The sequence below is a fragment of the Chaetura pelagica genome, unplaced genomic scaffold (assembly GCF_000747805.2).
Source record: "Chaetura pelagica isolate M959 unplaced genomic scaffold, ChaPel_1.0 scaffold275, whole genome shotgun sequence".
Classification (NCBI taxonomy): Eukaryota; Metazoa; Chordata; class Aves; order Apodiformes; family Apodidae; genus Chaetura; species Chaetura pelagica.
In genome coordinates, this window is record NW_009953486.1 from 9236931 (window position 1) to 9256019 (window position 19089).

The window sequence follows — 19089 nt, forward strand, 5'->3', positions numbered from 1 at the left end:
AACCTGCCAGGGACAGACACAGGCAACACTGCAGCTGGCTCCCAGCAAGGGCCAGGCCCCAAGGGCCCACAGCAACTCAGCACAGTCCATGGGGCCACCCTGAGGTCAGAGAGAACAGTGGAGAAGTGCAAGTGACAGCATCACACGAGGGACAGAGAGGAGCAGGATGTCCCTCCCAATAAACATGCCCCACTGGGAGAGGTCAGGAAAGAACAGGAAGCTTCACACAGCAATGACTCACACACAAAATTACCCATCAGAAAAAGCTCTTCTCATTCTCCTGTCAGCCCAACTTCCAATCAGAGCCTCTGAGACAGCCAGAAAACAAAAATCAGGACAAAATTCTTTCCTCTTTATTCACAAATCATTTAGCACTTGGGTAAGCAGAACTGTAATTTCTGTTCCTCTTTTTCTAAAGGAAATTCAAACATCCTGGGACAAAAAAGGGTGAAGGATTCAGGGAAGAAAGGAACTTCCAGATTCATATGAAAAGCCCTCAAGTAGCATCAACACAACGATGAAAATCAGATTAAAAAAAAAAAAAAAAGGTATAACTGGCACCCTTTTGACAATGTAAAAAAAATAAAAATGCTTCTGCCTTTCTTCTTGTGGTCTTTCAGTTATTTATTCACTTCTGTTCTGAAGGCAATTGCTTTGTTTTTTCCCATTTCTTCCATTCTTCTGGTACTAGTGTGTCCTGGAAAGAAAAACCAAAAAAATTAACTCTTCCAGGCAACAAAGCACTTCCTTGCACAGCAGAATTGTTCCCAGACCCCCTCATTCTCTCTCAGAGGAAGCTCTGAAAAGCTGATCTCAGTGATAAAACAAGTACTCCAATGGAATGGAGGACTGAATTCAAGGAGGATGGAAATGGTCAGACAAAATGAAGGTTAATTTCTGGTGCAAAAAGGATGAACGAGCCTTGTAAAATACAGAACTGAACAAAAAAAGCAGGGCTGAAAGCAAAGCCTGCCTGTACCTTAACCACTCCTTTCTTTAAACAGGGACAATATATCCCCTTGGAATCAGTTTGTCTGCGTAAACACAAAGATTTTCATATCCCCAAGAAGATGAAGTAGTCTAATGTGGGCACAGCAGACCCATCTTTTTGGGGTCCTTTTCCTTTCTGAGATGCCAGACCCAAGCACAGCTATGGAGGTTGAGCACTTGACAGTCCAGCCTTAGAAGCTGGTAACAATATAGTCTTAAGTGACCTATCTGGGACATCAGAAAACCCAACAATAAGGAAAAACGCTTGTGACTGCACATGTCAGCAAAATTTAACTTAGCTTGTGGATAGTAAGTTATTTGCAAGATCTTCCAGGATTACTCACAGCCCACAGGGAATGAAGGAGTTAAAATACCAGGCTGAGAAACAAAACATGCAAGCTCTAGAGAACCCAGCTGTGAGGCATGTGGTAACAGGCCACTGAAAAGCTGAAAACCACTGGCCCAAAGCTATGGTAAAAAGAAGTGTCCAGAGAGCAGAACAGCCCCAGCAAACAGCCAGGATTCATCCACAAGAGCAAGTGACAGCCACTTCTGTTCCTCTCCAGTTACTTGTCACAGCTTGTATTGTGCTCAAATACCTCAAAACACTCCAGGGAGAGAAGAGATAGTAACAGGGTGTTTTTCTATGGGCCACGATGCCAAATTCTCCATAGGTAATTTTTATGAAAGCATCCTTCACACTATCTGATCTGCAGATGGGAGCTTCCATCACAGTGCACGTGGGTTCTGAGACACAGCCACCCACAGTGGGTTTGTTTTGCACCACAAAACCTGAGCTCTGCTCAACACACTGTGTGTGTGTGTGTGTGCCTGAAGCACTATGAACACGAGAGAAAACAGATGCTCGAGATGTACCAGTGCAGCATGTTCTGACTGCAGTCCCATCACAGGATTTGTCCCAGAGGTTTTCTCCCTTCCCCAAAATAAAACAGTGCACTAAATGAGAAATGAAGCAGCACAGAGACATTCAGAATTGGGCAGCATGCAGAGTGGCAAGCTCCTACACCACTGGGAACGTAGCAAACTGGGACCTTACCTGCTCAGAATGAAAGGAAATGAAGGGCTTTGCATTGGTAATTGATAATGGGGACCTATTAGATGAACTGAATGGAGGGGGCTGGTGGCTGCTGCTGAGCCACTACAACCAGTTCAGTCTAATAGGAGGCTGAGCCCTGGGGCTTAGACTGTGTTCTCAATGAGGTGGTGCTGACCTGGCTTCTGCTGCACACAGAGCTCTCAACACCCCAGGTGAAATGCAATTCAGCAGAGTGCCTGGCAGCCGAATAACCAGAAAACTGCAGATGGGGATAGGGAGCACCACCAGCAGGATGGGAACAGCCTGGATCAGCCATTTGCATCATGTTTTCCTCCAACCAACATTACTAATAATTTATTTACAGCTACAATACTGCTCAAACCAGGTTTATTTCATTACCTGACAGGTGCTTGGTGGCCAAGACAGCATATTCACATGTGCACATATTATTGCAGACTTCAGATGATTAAGGAAATCACACAAAGGCAATTTATTTAATCTCAGAGGACACGCACTTGCTAATATGCAAACCCAGCTGTGGCCAAGGACTGCTTTAAAGCCCAGTAAGTGATGTTGGAAGGAGGCAGCTTCAGCTCAGGTATGTTTTTGTACAAGGAGTGAATGATGACATGAAATGAAAACAGGCAGCATGCCCAGGAAAGGCAAATTCCAAAAAAGGCCCTTACTTCTAGGAGAGCTGGTCACTAGCACAACCCCCTTCTACCGCAGCGTCCTATACTTTGCCAACCTACTGCTCTGCTCTGCAGCAATCCTGCCAAAAGGAGAGAGGAAGAGAGGTTCAGAAAAGATAGGAAGGAGGAAAGCAGCCCTGCTCCAGCAACAGAAAAGCAAAAAGCAAAACCAGGCCTTCTGGTAACTTCTGTAAAAAAAAGATGGTTTATACAGTCCCCTTCCCACGCCTGCCAGGTCTCCATAGTGGAACAGCAGCTTTGCCTCAAAGCACAATCCAGTTAATTATCACTGCACTTCATCTGAGACAGGCTAGCAGCCTGGTAACAAGAACATGTCTTTTTGAACTTTAAAGTCATGTATAAAGGGTTTAACTTTAGCCTAAGGCAGAAGTTTTACTTTCAAATCTGCCATTGTAGTTGCGGCTTCATGTCACTTGCAGCGAAAAAGCACAGACACCCCCTGCAGTGCTTTGAGGTAAGAACCAACCACCTGCATTTATGTGCTAACAGAAGCCCTGGTTGAGCAAAGACACTTAGAAACAAGTTTCATTCTATTCTTTTTCCCCCAAATCTGTAGCCTAGGCAATCTGTAATTACTAATGACTTTATCATTACTCTTTAAATTAAAAAGAAAATATTATTAAATGACACAACATAGCCCCGTTGGCAACAAAATCCCAGTAGGAACTGCTATGATGCCAGAGTGGAAAGGGCTGGACATCCAAGGGAGCAAAGCTGAGAAAGCTGGGAGGATGGTATGGAAAGGGTTGGTTATAATAATTATCCTCCCTGCTACAGCCAAGCAAGTACAGATGTTTGAAAGTCAACACATCAATGCAAACCCCCTGAAAAATTATATTCTTGTGGGTTTTTTTAAGGCTCTTGCTCTGGTTTTAACACAATGTAATACAAAAGTGAGAACCCAGGGGTATCTATGCAAATAGGAATGCAAGGATAAACAACTCCTGTTGGCTTAAAAAGGGGAAAGTCAGAGAAGCACAGGTTTGATGGCAAAGCAGGTCAGTAAGATCATCTACAAAGCCAAACTCTACATTAGTACAAAAGGGCTAAAACTTAAGTCTCACATGAAAACCCTGTGTGGCAGAAGTGAAGGAAAGGGAGAGTTTGCCCTCTAATTATTGCACTGTACTGGAAGGTTGGGTCAGCAAACTGCCTGCAGGCTGCCTAAGCCACAGCACATTCACCAGACACTGAGTAGCATAAGACAAGTGTGAAGACTCAGTCCAGTGCCAGCACAGAACTGAATCTTGTATCTCGTAACATTTATCAGAATTTTCTCTGGTTTTGCTTGTGTGTGCTGCCCTTGGCCTGTTGCAGCACCCCTCTGGGAAACAGCAGCTTTCCTCTTCTCTAGAATCCCCCTTCAGGGGGGTGGGAACACAGCAGTAAGACACCCCCTCCTCCTTCAACTTTTCTCACAGCACAACTACAGAAGAGTTGAGCTTCCACCATCTAGCAATAATGTAAGAGCTTGATATATCCCGTTATATCAAAGTCCCCAGTGAATGCATCACAGACTTCCACCCTTTGCTTTCTCCACGTGCCTGATCTTTCCAGAAGGTGGCCAACAGGACCATTCTCTCTGAAGCAGCAGTTGCTGCACCTCGGTGTGAGCCACTGGTCACCCTAATGAATTCAAGCTCTTATTCTGGCAACAGGCACAGAAGTGGGACAGAAGAGCAGCCCATCCGCACACACCAGGCCCAAGAACCAAAAGCAGAATTACTGTGTCAGTTACTGACACACCATAGCACCATTGTGATCTCCTCCCTGCTGATTTTAAGAGCTGCTTCCACCAACCACCAGTCCTTGGCTTACCTTTTTACTGCTTTCTGAGCCAGCATCCTGTTGCCTGCCAGGAACGTGACACCACCCAAAATGGCCAAGTACTTCAGAGTCTGGAACATGTTGAGCTGAGTCCAGTAGACATACATGAGTCCCAACATTGCTGTGGAAAAACACATGGCTGAAACTGCATTTCCAAAACCAACCATTCATTATCTTCAGAATAACTGTTGTGTTGTACTGCCAGACCTAGGAATTGGGGGTCTGTCTCATCTCTGAAGCTCTGAATTGCCAGGTCTAAAGACCATGTTATTGCCAGTGGAAGAAGGTGTCTGGGTGTCCATACTGGAGAAAAATGTGATGCTGACAGTTTGCAGCCAACCTTCTTGTGGCAGAATTATGGACATATTATAGACATTAAGGGCTGTTAAAAGGAGGATACTCTGGATTTCAATATAAGATATTAACCTTTGCACATCTGGAGGAGCTTACAGTTTTATAAAGCTTCCAAGGAAGCTGGCTTGGAATAATCAACACACTGTCATTTGGGGTACAGTAGATCCCAGGTTCTCCCAACCTCCTGTTTTTGAAATTTTGTCAAGACAGTAAGTAACTGTGCAGCCAAGGGCACAATTAAATCGATAGAAAAAAATAAATGACCCAGCCAAAGAATAAAAAAATATTTAATAGGAAGACCTCTAAGGAAAAGATAAAGACAACATTCCTGCAGGTTTCAATCCCCACAGAAATTCCCTGCTTACAAAGGCTAAATATGCAATAAAGAAAGTGTGACCTCTGGAAATAAGAAGTTCTATTAAGTACACATAAATGGTGTGTGAGAGGAGCCCAGAAAATGACTGCTGTTATAAGCTGATGTCCAAAACAGGTTTATCACCATATTAACAATCAGGAAAAGCAGGAAGGCAGATGAAAACAAGAGAACAAATGTTATGCTATTATGTCATTACAGTTAATAGACCTCAAGCCCATTAACCACCAGGGCTCTCATCTGTAGCTCCCAGGTGAGAAGGTCAAACAAAGCAGAAAGCCTCTGATACTTACCAGCATGTCCCAGATGAAAAACAATGGTGCTGGGAGCAAAGCTGAAGTTGGAGATGTTGGCACCTATCTTTATCCACTAGGAGGAAAAGAAACAAAACCCAAGTTACAACAGCCTTATGAGCTCAAGCTTTTGTTTTTAACTTAGTATCTTTCAAGCCCGTTTGCTTTAAGCTCTTCAATGAATAGTGGATTCTCTACAGAAGCACTTGTTTCCTACAAGAGGACACAGCAGTAATTTTGCTAAAGACAACACTGTTGAGCTCCCTTGGTGAAGATTTCTCCTGCTGCTTCTGACTGCTTAAAGACAGCTCCTCAATTATCTTTCTTAAAACGAGAGGGTATTGCTCCAAATCTACACTTTGCAGAAAAATAAACACTGCTATTTTTATCCAGTTGAATTAATTTTAATTTTAAAAAAGTAAGGTTCTAGAGTTTTGGACTCAGCAAAAGAACAGCTATAGATACATAACAGCAAATCATTTAGGTACAAGATGTTTGGTCATAAAAACCATTTCAGCTTTTAGAGTACAAAAGAGAAAGGAATGAAGGATGGAAACCAGGAGCAATGACATTTTTCATTGAAGAGTCATCAACATGAACACTGTGAACTCCAGATCTGAATGCCAGCTTTCAGTGAGGATAGCTAATGGGAAATTACTGTCAAGCAAGTCAGGGATCAGTTTCATCCTCCAAATAAGGAGTAACTTCACTTGCCTAAAATGGGATTTTGTACTAAGTTCAAAACACTGATCTGATGATACAGTGAGTAGCAGTAGTTGTTTCAACTACAGACACACAAATACCAATTATGTCCATAAATGGGAAGCAGACAGGATTAGGTAACACAGCTGATGTGATGGATATATGAAGTGCCAGCAGAATCACTGCTTTCTCACCTGTGGAACTCTCAGGTTAGTTACAACATCTTCCCACTGGTATTCAACATTCCCAGCAGAAGCACACTGAAGAAACTCACCCCACTTACTTCAACTGGGCAGCAGTGATTTTCTGACTATAAACTCAACAATAAAAAACACTTTAGGGACCATTCCAGTGCTCTGCACTGACATGTGCTGGCTACCACTGCAGCACTGCTGTGCTAGTCTTTAATAATAATTTAACCTCTTATTAAAAAGTTTAGCTGTCTGACCTCTCAAGTGACTTTGGTCTTCATGGGAAAAGATTTTCTTCTTCTGTGGCCCAGTTTACTCACCAGAACGAGCAGCAAAAGCAGCGGGGAGAGAACTAATGCAGTGAAAGTGTTAGATACCACAGTGGGAGGCCTCTTCTCAGGCTCCCTGAAGAGGTGCTGCAAACAAACAAACCCAACTCATAAGTAGGAGTATTCCAACAGGGCAGCTTCTCAGCTCCCTAGAGGACTAGCTGCAGCCTGGTGCTGCTCCCAGATGTTCCTTTGGACAATAAGCATTCCTCTTAAGGCAAACACTGAGTCTTTAAAGTAATGCTTATTCCAGCCTCTGCACATTTGATCTCTTGCACCATTAACTTCTCCTTGCACATAGAGATGAACTTACTGGCTTGTCATCAGCACAGATGGCTGGAATGAAGCAAAAGAAACCTTCAGATCCAGAGAGTTTTCTGTGTTATTACCTACTCAAATTCACATAGTTCAGTCTTCTCAGTGATACCAGATGCTCTCTCACAGGTAGGACACACAACACAAGTATTCACACTCTAGAGGACTGAAAACAAATTTCTTCCAGTAACCCTGGCCTTCCTTTAACTACATAACTTCCACAGTACTCACCTTTTTTTAAGTAGAGGTGATATTTTCAAAAGTGAGAACAAATAACACTTGTAGCACTAGCCCCACATCTTCACACAGAATTTTTGTTTGACTGTACCTGGATTTCAGGTTTGGGAACAAAGAGGTTCTTGGACTGGACCGTGGATGGTGCATCCTCTTCTGGGAATTTGATCCCAACATCAGCCTGAAATGAAATTGTACAGCTTCATGAAGTTTTATCTTAACATCTTGTAAGTCTTATAAAACCTCCTCCATCACTGTTGCCTATTTCCTTATTTATGAATCTGTGACTTGACATGATTTTAAAGGAAACTAAGACAAAGCCACCAGATTTTTAAGAAGCAGTCTCTCCTAAACACAGGCAGTGATGCCATTCACCCATCACTAGAAGCTGGACTTATTTCCAGCATAGCAAGCTGGAAAGGCTAAACCTGGAAGTGCTTGCTGTGAAATAACAATCAAACCCATAAATGTCTGAAGTTTCTGTTCCACTGCATGATGAAATAAATGTTCATTTCAGTCTTGCTTCAAAACTTAAAATGAACAGCCAACCTCAGAGTCCATAAATGGCCAAAAAAGATTCTGCTTCACTACAAAGAACAAAGACATTTGAGCTTTTTTCTTCCAAGCCTGTCCCATACCCTCCTGTTAAGACTATGAGTAATCTCAAAATTACATCATCATGCTCCCAAGTACATACCACATTCCACAAGATCGGATTTTCCAGAGTGGCATCTCCAATTATCAAGTAAAGAGTGTAGGTACCAGAGGCAGAGTCAAATTCAGTCTTTCTTTCAGAGGTATCCAGTTCAAACTTGTATACATTCTTGCTATCTGGTTCTGCAACAAACACAACCTCCTGGCCAGTCTTTTGGTTGTGAAGTCGGACAAAGGTCTGAAAGGAAAGATTGGAACATTTCTGGAATCTCTCACAGTGTTTTTACAAATGCCAGCAAATTGAGATTTATCCCCCAGTCAAAAAGCACAACATAAACACTGGGATTATAAACTGGGAGCTTGGGTGCCCACATCCCTGCAAACCAGCAGAGCCCAATGTCTCCAAGTAACTGCATGAACACAGTACCAAGACTGGTCAGTGGCCCACTTGAAGTACAGGGAAATATCCTGAAGGTCACTCAAGAGGGAAAGCACATCAGCACACAACAGGGATGTATGGGTTTTTTGGGGCTATTCCTCCCTATTTTGTATGGGGAAAAAAAATAATTAAAAAAACATCTACTTTCAAGAACTTTACCTGCAAACAATCTACATTAAAAAAATCAGAGGTGCTTTTACAGTGTAGACTACCTGTGCTGATTTAAAATGACACATCCCCAGAGCCAGAAGAGGCTTCACTGAACATACAGCCAAATAAACGAACTGAATCCACCTCCCACCTACCAAGATCAGTGATCTTCCACAGCCTGTGTCAGAAACATAAGGCTTCTCTAAACCTATCAAATCTTTTCAAGAGCAATGGTCACCTCAGATACTTCAAGATGGAACACCTGTGACAAAGAAATGACAAACATTTGTCCTCACCTGGTGAGGGATGAGTTCAGCTCCACTGTTCACATCTATCAGCTGGAAGGATAAAGCAAAATTCTGGTGGCTGTCAGCAGTGAAGGAGCCCTTGGCTTTGGCTGGGTAAGCAACCCTAGGAGGAAAAAAACCAAAGAGACCTGAGCTGATTTTCCAAGAGCAGCTCTGGCCTTCAAAGAAAACAGGGCATGCAAGCCTGTCCGGCCTACTTACCACCAATGAGCTATTTGATCGAAGTCAGGTGAACTAACATGTCTTTCTCTTCCCATCAATTTAATAAAAATAAATGAATGGAATTTTTGGCAGGATTTTGGTGAGCTACATACTTTGCCCATTTTCAAGTAAACCAGTTGTTTGTTGTAAGGCTCAAAGGAACATCAGAAGAAGGTTTTGCTAACACTACACCCCACATTCCATGTAGGCAAAGCTATGCTACAACCAAAGGTGTGAGGGCAGCAGGACAGAAAAAAAACAACACTCAAACTTCAGGACAGGAAGGCTGTATCAACACATGCACAGAGGGGTCTCAGAGAGATTGTGCAACCTAAATTAAATTCCATGCATTACACTGTAACAGATGCAGGTTAAAAAAAAGCCTACTTTAAATTCCAGGACACCTAGCAATGGTACAGCCACACCTTCCAAATACGGCATAATTGTTGCTTTAGAGCACCTCTACCAAAGCCAAGTAATACCAGAAACATTAACAGAATTCTTTTAACCTGCTTTTGTTATGGAGAGGTGCCAACAAAGGAACAGAAGATTCAGGTTGCTTGCCTTCTGTTAGTACTTACTTAAGTATTAAGGAAAGCCACCTGTAAAAATAATAAGCATACTCCCAATGAACTCAGAGGTTTAAGAGAAACAGCCTGGGTTTAACTCTAGTTTTTCCAGTACAAGATTCCTCTGGTTTAGCTGAAGTGGGTAAATCTCAGAAGACATGCAGTCTAGAGCCAGAGTTGCCCCTTAAAGGATCCCACAAACCGAGTCATTTTACCTGGTTGTTTTTGGTGCAATGCTCTGATCTTTATCCACAGTAGAAAGATCCACGTTAGTAATCCCAACTTCTGTGGAAACTTTCACTTTCAGCTGCAAGAGAACACAACATTGCTCAGAGCTCTCTACATATACTAATTATGGTCAAGTTCTCTGCAGAAGCTTTAGCTCTTCTGTTTCCTTCCCCAAAGGGGGTCTTACTCTAAGCCAAAGACACAAACTAACCAGAACAACAGGATCTACAGCAATTTACCTTCCAGCAGAGCTGCTGCATCAGTCCCTAACACATCCCCTTCCTCTCTGCACAAGCAGCCAGCTCTGAAGACACCAGCTTCTCAGTCATGCTAGAGTTACCTGCCCTTGGGAGAACTGTTTCATTAAAAACAGTCCAACTATCCAGGTAAACGACTTTTCCTTTTAAACCAGCAGAAACCAGCTCTTAAAGATTACATCATGCACAAACTGCACATGCACGTGTACTTCTGCTTCCTGGACATAGCAATTTCAGATGAGAGGTCTCCAGACAGCAACCAGCTATGCATTTTTTTGGCTCCTACAGTCTCAACAGGTTTCTGCTGATGTTTCTTACCAGCAGGCAAAAGCCAAAGTCTTCCTGCAGACCTGCACTTTCTTCAGCCAGTCTTTCTTCAGAATAACAGGACTGACCATTTCATGCAGGGCAGCAAACACCACCTTTTCTCACCCTCCTTTGTGCTAAGTGCAGCAAAAACCCTGAGCAGAGAACATCCTGCCCTCTCCCAGGTCCAAACCACAGACCATCTCAGCAGTGAACATTGGTGGGTTTCACTGGTTTCAGTCCTCCTAAACCTAACCAGTAACTGCAGTCTGTAATTTTTAATTAGCATTTTTGTTCCCACAGCTTACAAATGCTCCCCTGGAGAATTAAGGTTTCATTGCCAAGATATTTTTCATCATATACTCCAATTTGTTATTATTACAAGTTTGCTCATGTGAGCCAGCCCCACACCCTCACCCTGAAAAATAATTCACAGGGAACCAGTGGGAAAAAATATGTAAAAACATAAACCAAAGTATTTGGGTCAGACTTCAAACAATGATCTTGGCAGCTCCTTTACAACAAGAAGTGTAATTTAAGATGAAGGTTACCCCTGAAAATGGATCAGTTAACATGTAGACTGTTCAGGCTACCTCTACTAAAGCCTTAGTTTGTTCTGAGATGGGAGCAAATGGGACTAATGAAATACTCATTTTTAATGAAGTGAAGGCAACTCAGAGCTGCTGCACACAGCCCCTTCCAACTGACCAGTACACAAACATCTCTCAAATATTTTAATGCCAGGAAATGCAGTCTCTGCCTGGAGTAATAACCCACTGGTTTAGCTCATTACTGTCAAAACGATGGTGCATTAAGGACAATTAATGCTAATAACAGTAAGGAAAAAAAAAAAAGCAGTTCCCCCAGCAGTCCTCCCCCATAACAATGTGTCTTATTAGAAGCAGTTCACACAAAGGCAGCAGCATTAATGCCAATCAATCCCCTTTTGACACTCCTACGTGCCATTACTGCTGCAATGACAACATCCATTTGATCCACAGAGAAGTTGAGCCAGCAGTCGTAAAGAAGTGTCTTCCTCCTCTCCATGCTGACTGTGTTGGGAGACGGGAAAAGTTAATCTTTCCCGTAAGTAGGTGATTGAGGGCAAGAACTAACCCTGGGAACAGACATCACTGGAGAAGAGCATTTTCAGCTGCTGACAGTGAGGTGACTAGATGAATAGTCACAGAAGTCATGTTCTTCTCACTGTAACAAGCTTGAGGGAAGTGAAACTCCCAAGTGTTTATCTAAAATTCTGTTACAGATAGGTGTGGTATAGCAGCTTTTTGTCACAAAAAAGAGGGTATGCATGCATGAAATGGATTACTTCCTTTGCTTTGGTCACTGTTTCTCCAATACAAGGGAGTCATACAGTTAGGAAATGCCAAAGACTCCCTTGTCTCCTTCCTGGGGCTCTAGAGCTTACACAAACACGTAACAACAAATGCTCACCTCCCACACATCAGTCACCAAACAACTGTCAGCCAAGCCTTGAGATTTACAGACTCAACCTGCATGCTCTGAAGAACTAACAAACAGCAATATTTTTTACATAGCTGCTTTGGGCTGCTATATGAACACTCCCACTGCTAGCCTTTGGTCAGATGCTGTAGAATCAGCATCTAAGTGAAAAGTCAGCTCTGAAATTCGCACAAATCTCTTTTGATCAGGTATTAATCTGGTCATAATCCCAGGTCAAAATCCAATGCATTACAGGAAAACGTGCTAAATATGCCACAAAGATGGCAAAATCCTTAAGGGGTGTAAACACAAAACTGTTTCAGTGAGTAAAAATGCCACCAAAAAGCATACCCACCTCTACTTTGTTAGCAATAAATCGCTTATCTCCATCAACACTGATGGAGAAATCATAATATCCACTTGCAGGTTTTGCATTCATGAAGTTCAGCTCAAAAACATCTCTGAAACAAAAAAGCACAGTGCTAAGTACCCTCTAGGACACCAACAGCTGCCTAGAAATTGGGAACTTGTTGCTACCAAGTCTCTAAATATAGCAGCATAGAATGGTTAAGGTTGGAAAGGACCTCAAAGATCTCCCTGCTATGAGCAGAGACACCTCGTACCAGACCAGGCTGCACAAGCCTCATCCAACCTGGCCTTGAACACCTCCAGGGAGGGGGCATCTACAACCTACCTGGCAACATATTCCAGTGCCTTGCTACCCTCATGGTGAAGAATTTCTTCCTGATGTCTAACCTAAATCTCCTCTCTTTCAGTTACCATTACCCCTTGTGCCAACACAGGTGAGAGACCTTGCACTTGGCCTTGCTGAACTTCACGAGGTTGGCATTGGTCCACTTCTCTCTCCAGCCTGTCTAGGTCCCTCTGGATGGATCCCTTCCCTCTAGGGTGTCAACTACCCCACACAGCTTGGTATAATCAGCAAACTTGCTGAAGATACACTGAATCCCACTGTCCATGTCTCCAAAGATGTTGAACAGCACTGGTCCCAGTACTGACCCCTGAGGAACACAACTCATCACTTGCCTCGACTGGGACACTGAACCATTGACCATAACTCTGGGTGCAGTCAACCAGATTAAGCAGGAAAGCAGATAAATGCAGCAGAAAACTAATGTTGCAATTCCCTCCATCAAAGAAAAAGCAACAGAATTTCACCATCACTCCCAAACTTGCTCAGTCACCCATTTCCAACAAAGCACAACTACAGCATTTCGGGTTTTCCACCGTAAAAACATCTCAGGTGGAAGAACACACATGGAAAACAAGTATGATGCTGTTTAAACACCACGTGTTTGCCTGGCAAACTGTAGAATTAAGATTACATTCTTACCCAGAGAGAGCAAAGGCTGTCTGTTGAAGGATGGTGGCTTTGCTAGATGCAGACTTGGCATAGTCCAGTGTTACAGAAGCTTGAGTCAGGGGTTGGGACATAACATCAGTCACTTGCAGCTACAAGAGAAAAACAAGCATGTCCATGAAACTCATTGTCCCAGAGGAAATGCAAGAGCACAGATGACTCACTATTCCACTGCAAGATACATCCAGAATTCTCCCCTGCCCAGCATCCCAGATTCACCTAACATAACCAGGGAAGCTCAAGTTTATAATCAGCAGAGCTGACTTTCACACAGTGCCTTGTAACCCCAGGGTAAGCAGAAGTTCCTAAGAATCCCTTCATAAAGGCACTAAAACCCCAGATCTACTGGAACCCGAGTCTCAGAGCTAAACACGGAAGGCATCACCTTACACATTCTGTCAGCCCAGACCTACAATACTAAAGACTGAATCAAGAGATGAGATTTGGGGCTGAGGACTCACCCTGAGCACAGGCTGGTGGTGAGACACAGCTGCAGGCCCCTCAGGGACAACAATGACAGGCAAGTGGTAGCGGTTCCGGGATAAAGCGCCGGCGGCACAAGCGACGCTGAAGGCCTCGGAGAGCGTCTCAAAGTTCTTCTTGCTAAAAATTGCATTCATCAGCTGGATAATTTGGTCCTGAAAGAACAAAAGCAAATTGCATCTAAGCACCAGCAGCTTACCACCACACTGCAGACCGTCTCAGTACAATGTTATTAACAAACACATCGTGCACAAGGACCATTTTATTTCCCATTTGCTTTAAAAATAACTCAACTTATGAGGGAATTCACAATTTGCCACCTTTTGAATATCATGTTAGCATTTTTATTCTCCAACCACAACTGCTGTCATTGTGCTGAAAACTTGCAAAACCAGAACTTGAAACTACCTCTTCCCCTGCTTCAGAATCATCCAGACCTGGTGTAGCTGCAGAAAGACAAGGTGGCTCCAGGAGCCATGAAGTTGTCTGACCATACGGTGGGAAGGACTAGGCTAGATGTCCTGGCTACCTGCCAAGCTGGGAAGGCCATGGAGAGGTGATGCAAGGCATCCTAATGGCTCTGGAAGGAGCCAGTCTAGACCCATGCAGGCTTATCCCCTTCAGCTCAGCGGTGTCCTCCAGCTAAGAGGATTAGCTTTAAAGCAGTACTACCAGTAGCAGAGAGCCAGCCCCGGCTCTGGGATGTGCCAAAGCTCATCTGTTCTCTCCCAAGTAGGAGTGGGACAGCACCCCCCACCTGGTTCTGCATTCTGACATTGCAGGGTTAGTCTATCTATCTCCACAGAGTGTGCCATCTGACTCAGATTCCTCCATTGCTCCCTCCTAGCTTGGAAAACACAGGGCTTGGTTAACTTGACTTTGATACAGGCACAGGATTGTGGGCTAAACTGGAATCAGAAATGAAAATAATCAAAGACAACAGCAATTAAAGCAACAAGTACACAACCTAGTAGCCTACAGACAAACAACACTTTAAATTAAATCCACTGCATCTCAAATGTTCACCCTCCTACTTGTATAATGTACATGACATTAAACTAGAGAAAGCACCCAGACAGATCCTACAATGCTCCCCAACAGTGCAAATCCTGCAGTGTTCTTCCTCTATATGGAGGGCATGGCACAGCTCCAGACCTTCATCACTGATACTCATTTAAATTATGGAGGAACAAAGTTGAGGAGCTATTTTTTTCAAGTATTAGATGTTAATTTTTAAAGAGAGTTTTGTGGCATTCTGGAGGCACTCTCACCATTCACAAGAGATAAAGCTTTAAGCCCCAACAATAGCACTTTCTGACAGCACAATTCTGAAACAACACTACCCCATTTTCCTTAATTAGTCTTTTTATTTTAAACATCACTTGGACACTGACAGTTTGAATTGTGTGTAGCAGAACCACCACCTTGAAAATGACATGAAAATGACTTGGCATTAGTCTGGCAGCAGCATGGAAGAGAGCCAGGAATAAACTCAGATGTCTTACACTGACTCCTGTCTCAGCCCTGCCACTTTGGCTTGTGCTTCAGGGAGCTGCCATTCTCCATCAGAATTACATCTCCCTCAGCTAACTTGTTGTGGGGAAAAAAAGCTAAACTAAATGGACACTTTGTAGTAATGATTTCTAGCTTAAACTCAAAAGGAATTTCCAACAGCCTTTCATTTTAGACAAGTTTTTCCATCTAGACTCCTGTAGGTGTATGTTATTAATGTTGTCTCCCCAACAACTGTTATTAATGTATGTTATTAATTGTATGTTATTAATGTTTGGGCAACCCAAACTAGGGTGCCTGCATTTCCTCACAGGTAAGTAACATTTGAAAATACTTGGAACATGCTGGACAAGTGCCAAATATCAGAACAAACTCCTAAACAAGGTGGTTTTTTTCAACAGCTTGTCTCACTAAACAGATTAAAAACTATACCTCACTTGCAACTTCCTTCTGTACATTTGAAAAAGTAAAAATCCAAACAAAATCCAGCCTGTGATGTTGAAGGTGGAACTGCCTCCCACATTCTTTTACTTAGCTTTCCCTCTAAGATGTCCCTTTTCAGTGAGGGTGCTCACTCCAGCAGAAACTCTTCCCAGTTCTACTGGCCTCCTGCACTGCATGACAGGGATGAGGCAGATCTTTATTTGAGCTGCAGTGTGCAAGGGAGGGAAGGGCAGCTACAGACCTCCTTCATGGCTGGCTCTGCACCCACGTGGTCTGACAGCTTGTAGGCAGCAGCAACAAACAGGGCAGTTGCCTCAATCCCTTCTTCAAACTGCAGGTAAACTCCACCCAGGTCATCCAGGCGAGCAACAAGATCCTGACAGAAAGAGTTATTAAAATGTAAATGCAATCTAATAGATCCACTGCAGTGAATCATTAGGCCAGTAATCAAGAGTAGCTGTTCTGGGTCACTGAAGTATTTTCTAATAGTCATTCAGAAGCAGGAAGAAAAAGAAACCTTTAGTGGATTCAATTATACTTAAAAGGAATTATTTTCTGTGTCTCAGTCGACTGTGAAACAGTTAAAAGTCCAGAAGAAATATCTGCTTGGAAGGAAGAGCCAAGCCAACCCACATAACACAGCATGGAGTCAGCCAGGTTGGTTTTGCATTTTGTGTTTCACATGAATACATGTTTTAGTGCTACAGAAATCTAACAAATTCCTGAATAATTAGAGAACATAGGATGTTCCTACCTCTATCTCCTCAACAATGCCACTTAGATCTGCCTGCTGGGACAAGTAAGATGCCGTCTCCAGAGCCTGGATGGTTCTTAAACAAGAACAAACAACTGTATGATTTTCCTTCCTTAAAAGCCAAACATTATTCAAGTCAAAGCAACTACAGTTTCTGTTCTAATTAAGTGTAAAGCAGCTGTACCTGCATTAGCTGACTCAAAGCAATGAATCTGAAATGATTTAGTGGAAACTTAGAATTCATAGGGGGTGTCACTTTAGCTGCAATAAGCTCACAGGTTCAAAGGCAGAGAAAAGACAAAATGCTGATCCCTGCACAGCCCAGATCCCCAGACTTGCTACAAAGGCTTCCAGCAACATTTTTTTTTGTTTTTCTCATCATCAAAGCAAGTTTTAAAGTTTCCTTTTCTTCCCTGGCTTTTAAGGAAATCTCTGTTCTCTCCTGTCACAGTAAAATGACTTAATTCTTTGGTGACAAATGCCAAGAATCCTTTCTGCTTTCTGGCACGTTTTTCCCACCTCACAGTACAGGCATCCCAACCTCCAAACATCAGGGCTAAGGAAGAGCATCATGTCTATCACAACTGTCAATGACAAAGAACCATGGCTGGGTTTTAAGTAAAAAATCGGTTGTGAATAGATTTATTTTTTCAAAAAAGGAAGCTTCTTTGGGATGTGCCTTCTTTACTGACCACTCCTCTGGAACTACATAAGCTCCTTTGTAAAAATCATACAGAAAACAGCCTGAAAACCATATTTTTCATTCCCCCAGAAGGACAATAATGAACAGGACAAAGAGATCAAAGAAAACCAGCACCTACTCTACTACATCTGCATTACAAATATGAAGTGTTAAAACACCCTTTACCCCCAAACCCAGGTGCCTAGAGGGTAACCATGCATCAGGGAATCCCTTCCATCTGAAGACTTACGCCAGCACGCTCTCTTCTTTGCTCAGACGAGCAGTGAGGGCAGAAAGTGCCTCCTGAGATGCCAAGGGAAGGCCAAAGGCACTCAAAGCCCCAACAGCATGGAAGATCTGGGTGACTGAGGAGTCCTCACTGACAGCTGCAAGCAGCAGCTCCCTGGTCTCATTTGAAATGGTAACCTGAGGAAAGACACAGGGAACACATTGATTCACACTTGAGAATATAAGGCCTTTAGTCAACCACTGATTTCTTCCTGGTGTGACACGTTCTACTGGTGAGCTACTGTAACCTTTTGGGGAAAAAAAGCCTTTATAATTCATTACCTTTTAGCTTAATTAATAGTAAGTTTTGCTGTCAACTATCAATTAGTCATAGAATAATTTTGGTTGGAAGGAACCTTACAGATCACCAACCCCCTGCATGGGCAGGGACACCTCCCACCAGCCCAGGTTGCTCCAAGCCCCATCCAACCTGCCCTTCAACACTGCCAGGGATGGGGCAGCCACAGCTTCCCTGGGCAACCTGGGCCAGGGTCTCACCACCCTCATACTAAAGAATTTCTTCCTAATGTCTAACCTGAATCTCCCCTCTTCCAGTTTTAATCCATTCCCCCTTGTCCTCTCCCTCCCTGCCCTTGTCCCAAGTCCCTCCCCAGCTTTCCTGGAGCCCCTTCAAGCACTGGAAGCTGCTCTAAGGTCTCCCTGGAGCCTTCTCTTCTCCAGGCTCAACACCCCAACTCTCCCAGCCTGTCTCCAGAGCAGAGCCTGCTCCAGCCCAAGGATCATCTTCATGGCCTTCTCTGGACTCACTCCAGGAGCTCCATGTCCTTCTTATGTTGGGGGCTTAAGAATTAGTCAGGATAATCCAGGATTCAGATTTATCCTGGTAACTCACTACTGCTTTTCATCTGGCCTCACATCACTGTGCAGCAGCTGGTGGTACTGATGACAAATGGGGCTTGGATCACCCACTCACCCCTCAGCACAGGTGGGCTGCATTTGTGTCACTATTTCAACACAGAGTTTACAGCCAAACCCAAAGGAGCTTGTAACTGACACAGCTGCTGTGAATTTTATTAGAAGGTGCTGGTCCTTAGCCACTAATGTTTAATCAAGAAACACTCCCTCAGAATTACTCTGGACCAAGTACTTTCTTCATATCTTCACACTGTGCCTCATACAGAGTATTCCCAGACACTTCACTTATTTACCCAAGACACAACTGAGTACAACCAACTCAAAGAAAGCAAAAGTTAGCCATAAAATAAACCCAAGAAAAAGATCCAAAGAAGTATCTCCTTGCTAACATGTGTCTGCAGAGCTCAGAGCTCCAAACTCACCTCACAGCCAGCCAGGACCCGGATGGACTGTGCAGCATAGAAGAGGGAATCAACACTGCTGGAGTCCACGTGAGACTTGACAAACTTGCAGGCAGCCTGTGAAGAAAATGAAGGTAGCTTACACCAACAGTCTTGACTTAAGGCACTGAGAGGAGATTTAAATGATACTCTTGACAATTTGATGTACACTGCTACGCATTCTGACACTGAAAAGAGGCAAACAAAACCCCCAGTAATACTGGTGATGCAGCAAAGCCTAGAACCTCCCCCCCCCATCCTACTCTGTCAAGTGCTGA

At 43.4% G+C, this 19089-nt stretch overlaps 1 protein-coding gene across 1 annotated transcript in view; it reads right to left on the reverse strand.

Moving 5' to 3' along the window:
• Positions 1 to 347: 347 nt before the first annotated feature.
• Positions 348 to 19089, reverse strand: part of RPN2 (ribophorin II) — a 25179-nt gene continuing 6437 nt past the window's right edge. Inside the window, exons 2-16 of the mRNA XM_009998793.1 lie at positions 18794 to 18889; positions 17458 to 17633; positions 16526 to 16601; positions 16013 to 16147; positions 13794 to 13970; positions 13306 to 13424; positions 12307 to 12412; positions 9915 to 10006; positions 8918 to 9032; positions 8076 to 8270; positions 7473 to 7559; positions 6821 to 6916; positions 5608 to 5683; positions 4579 to 4708; positions 348 to 697 (exon numbers count right to left, since the gene is read on the reverse strand). Coding sequence (XP_009997095.1) covers positions 688 to 697; positions 4579 to 4708; positions 5608 to 5683; positions 6821 to 6916; positions 7473 to 7559; positions 8076 to 8270; positions 8918 to 9032; positions 9915 to 10006; positions 12307 to 12412; positions 13306 to 13424; positions 13794 to 13970; positions 16013 to 16147; positions 16526 to 16601; positions 17458 to 17633; positions 18794 to 18889 — 1686 coding nt within the window. The 3' untranslated portion in view covers positions 348 to 687. The remainder of the gene's footprint in view (positions 698 to 4578; positions 4709 to 5607; positions 5684 to 6820; positions 6917 to 7472; positions 7560 to 8075; positions 8271 to 8917; positions 9033 to 9914; positions 10007 to 12306; positions 12413 to 13305; positions 13425 to 13793; positions 13971 to 16012; positions 16148 to 16525; positions 16602 to 17457; positions 17634 to 18793; positions 18890 to 19089) is intronic.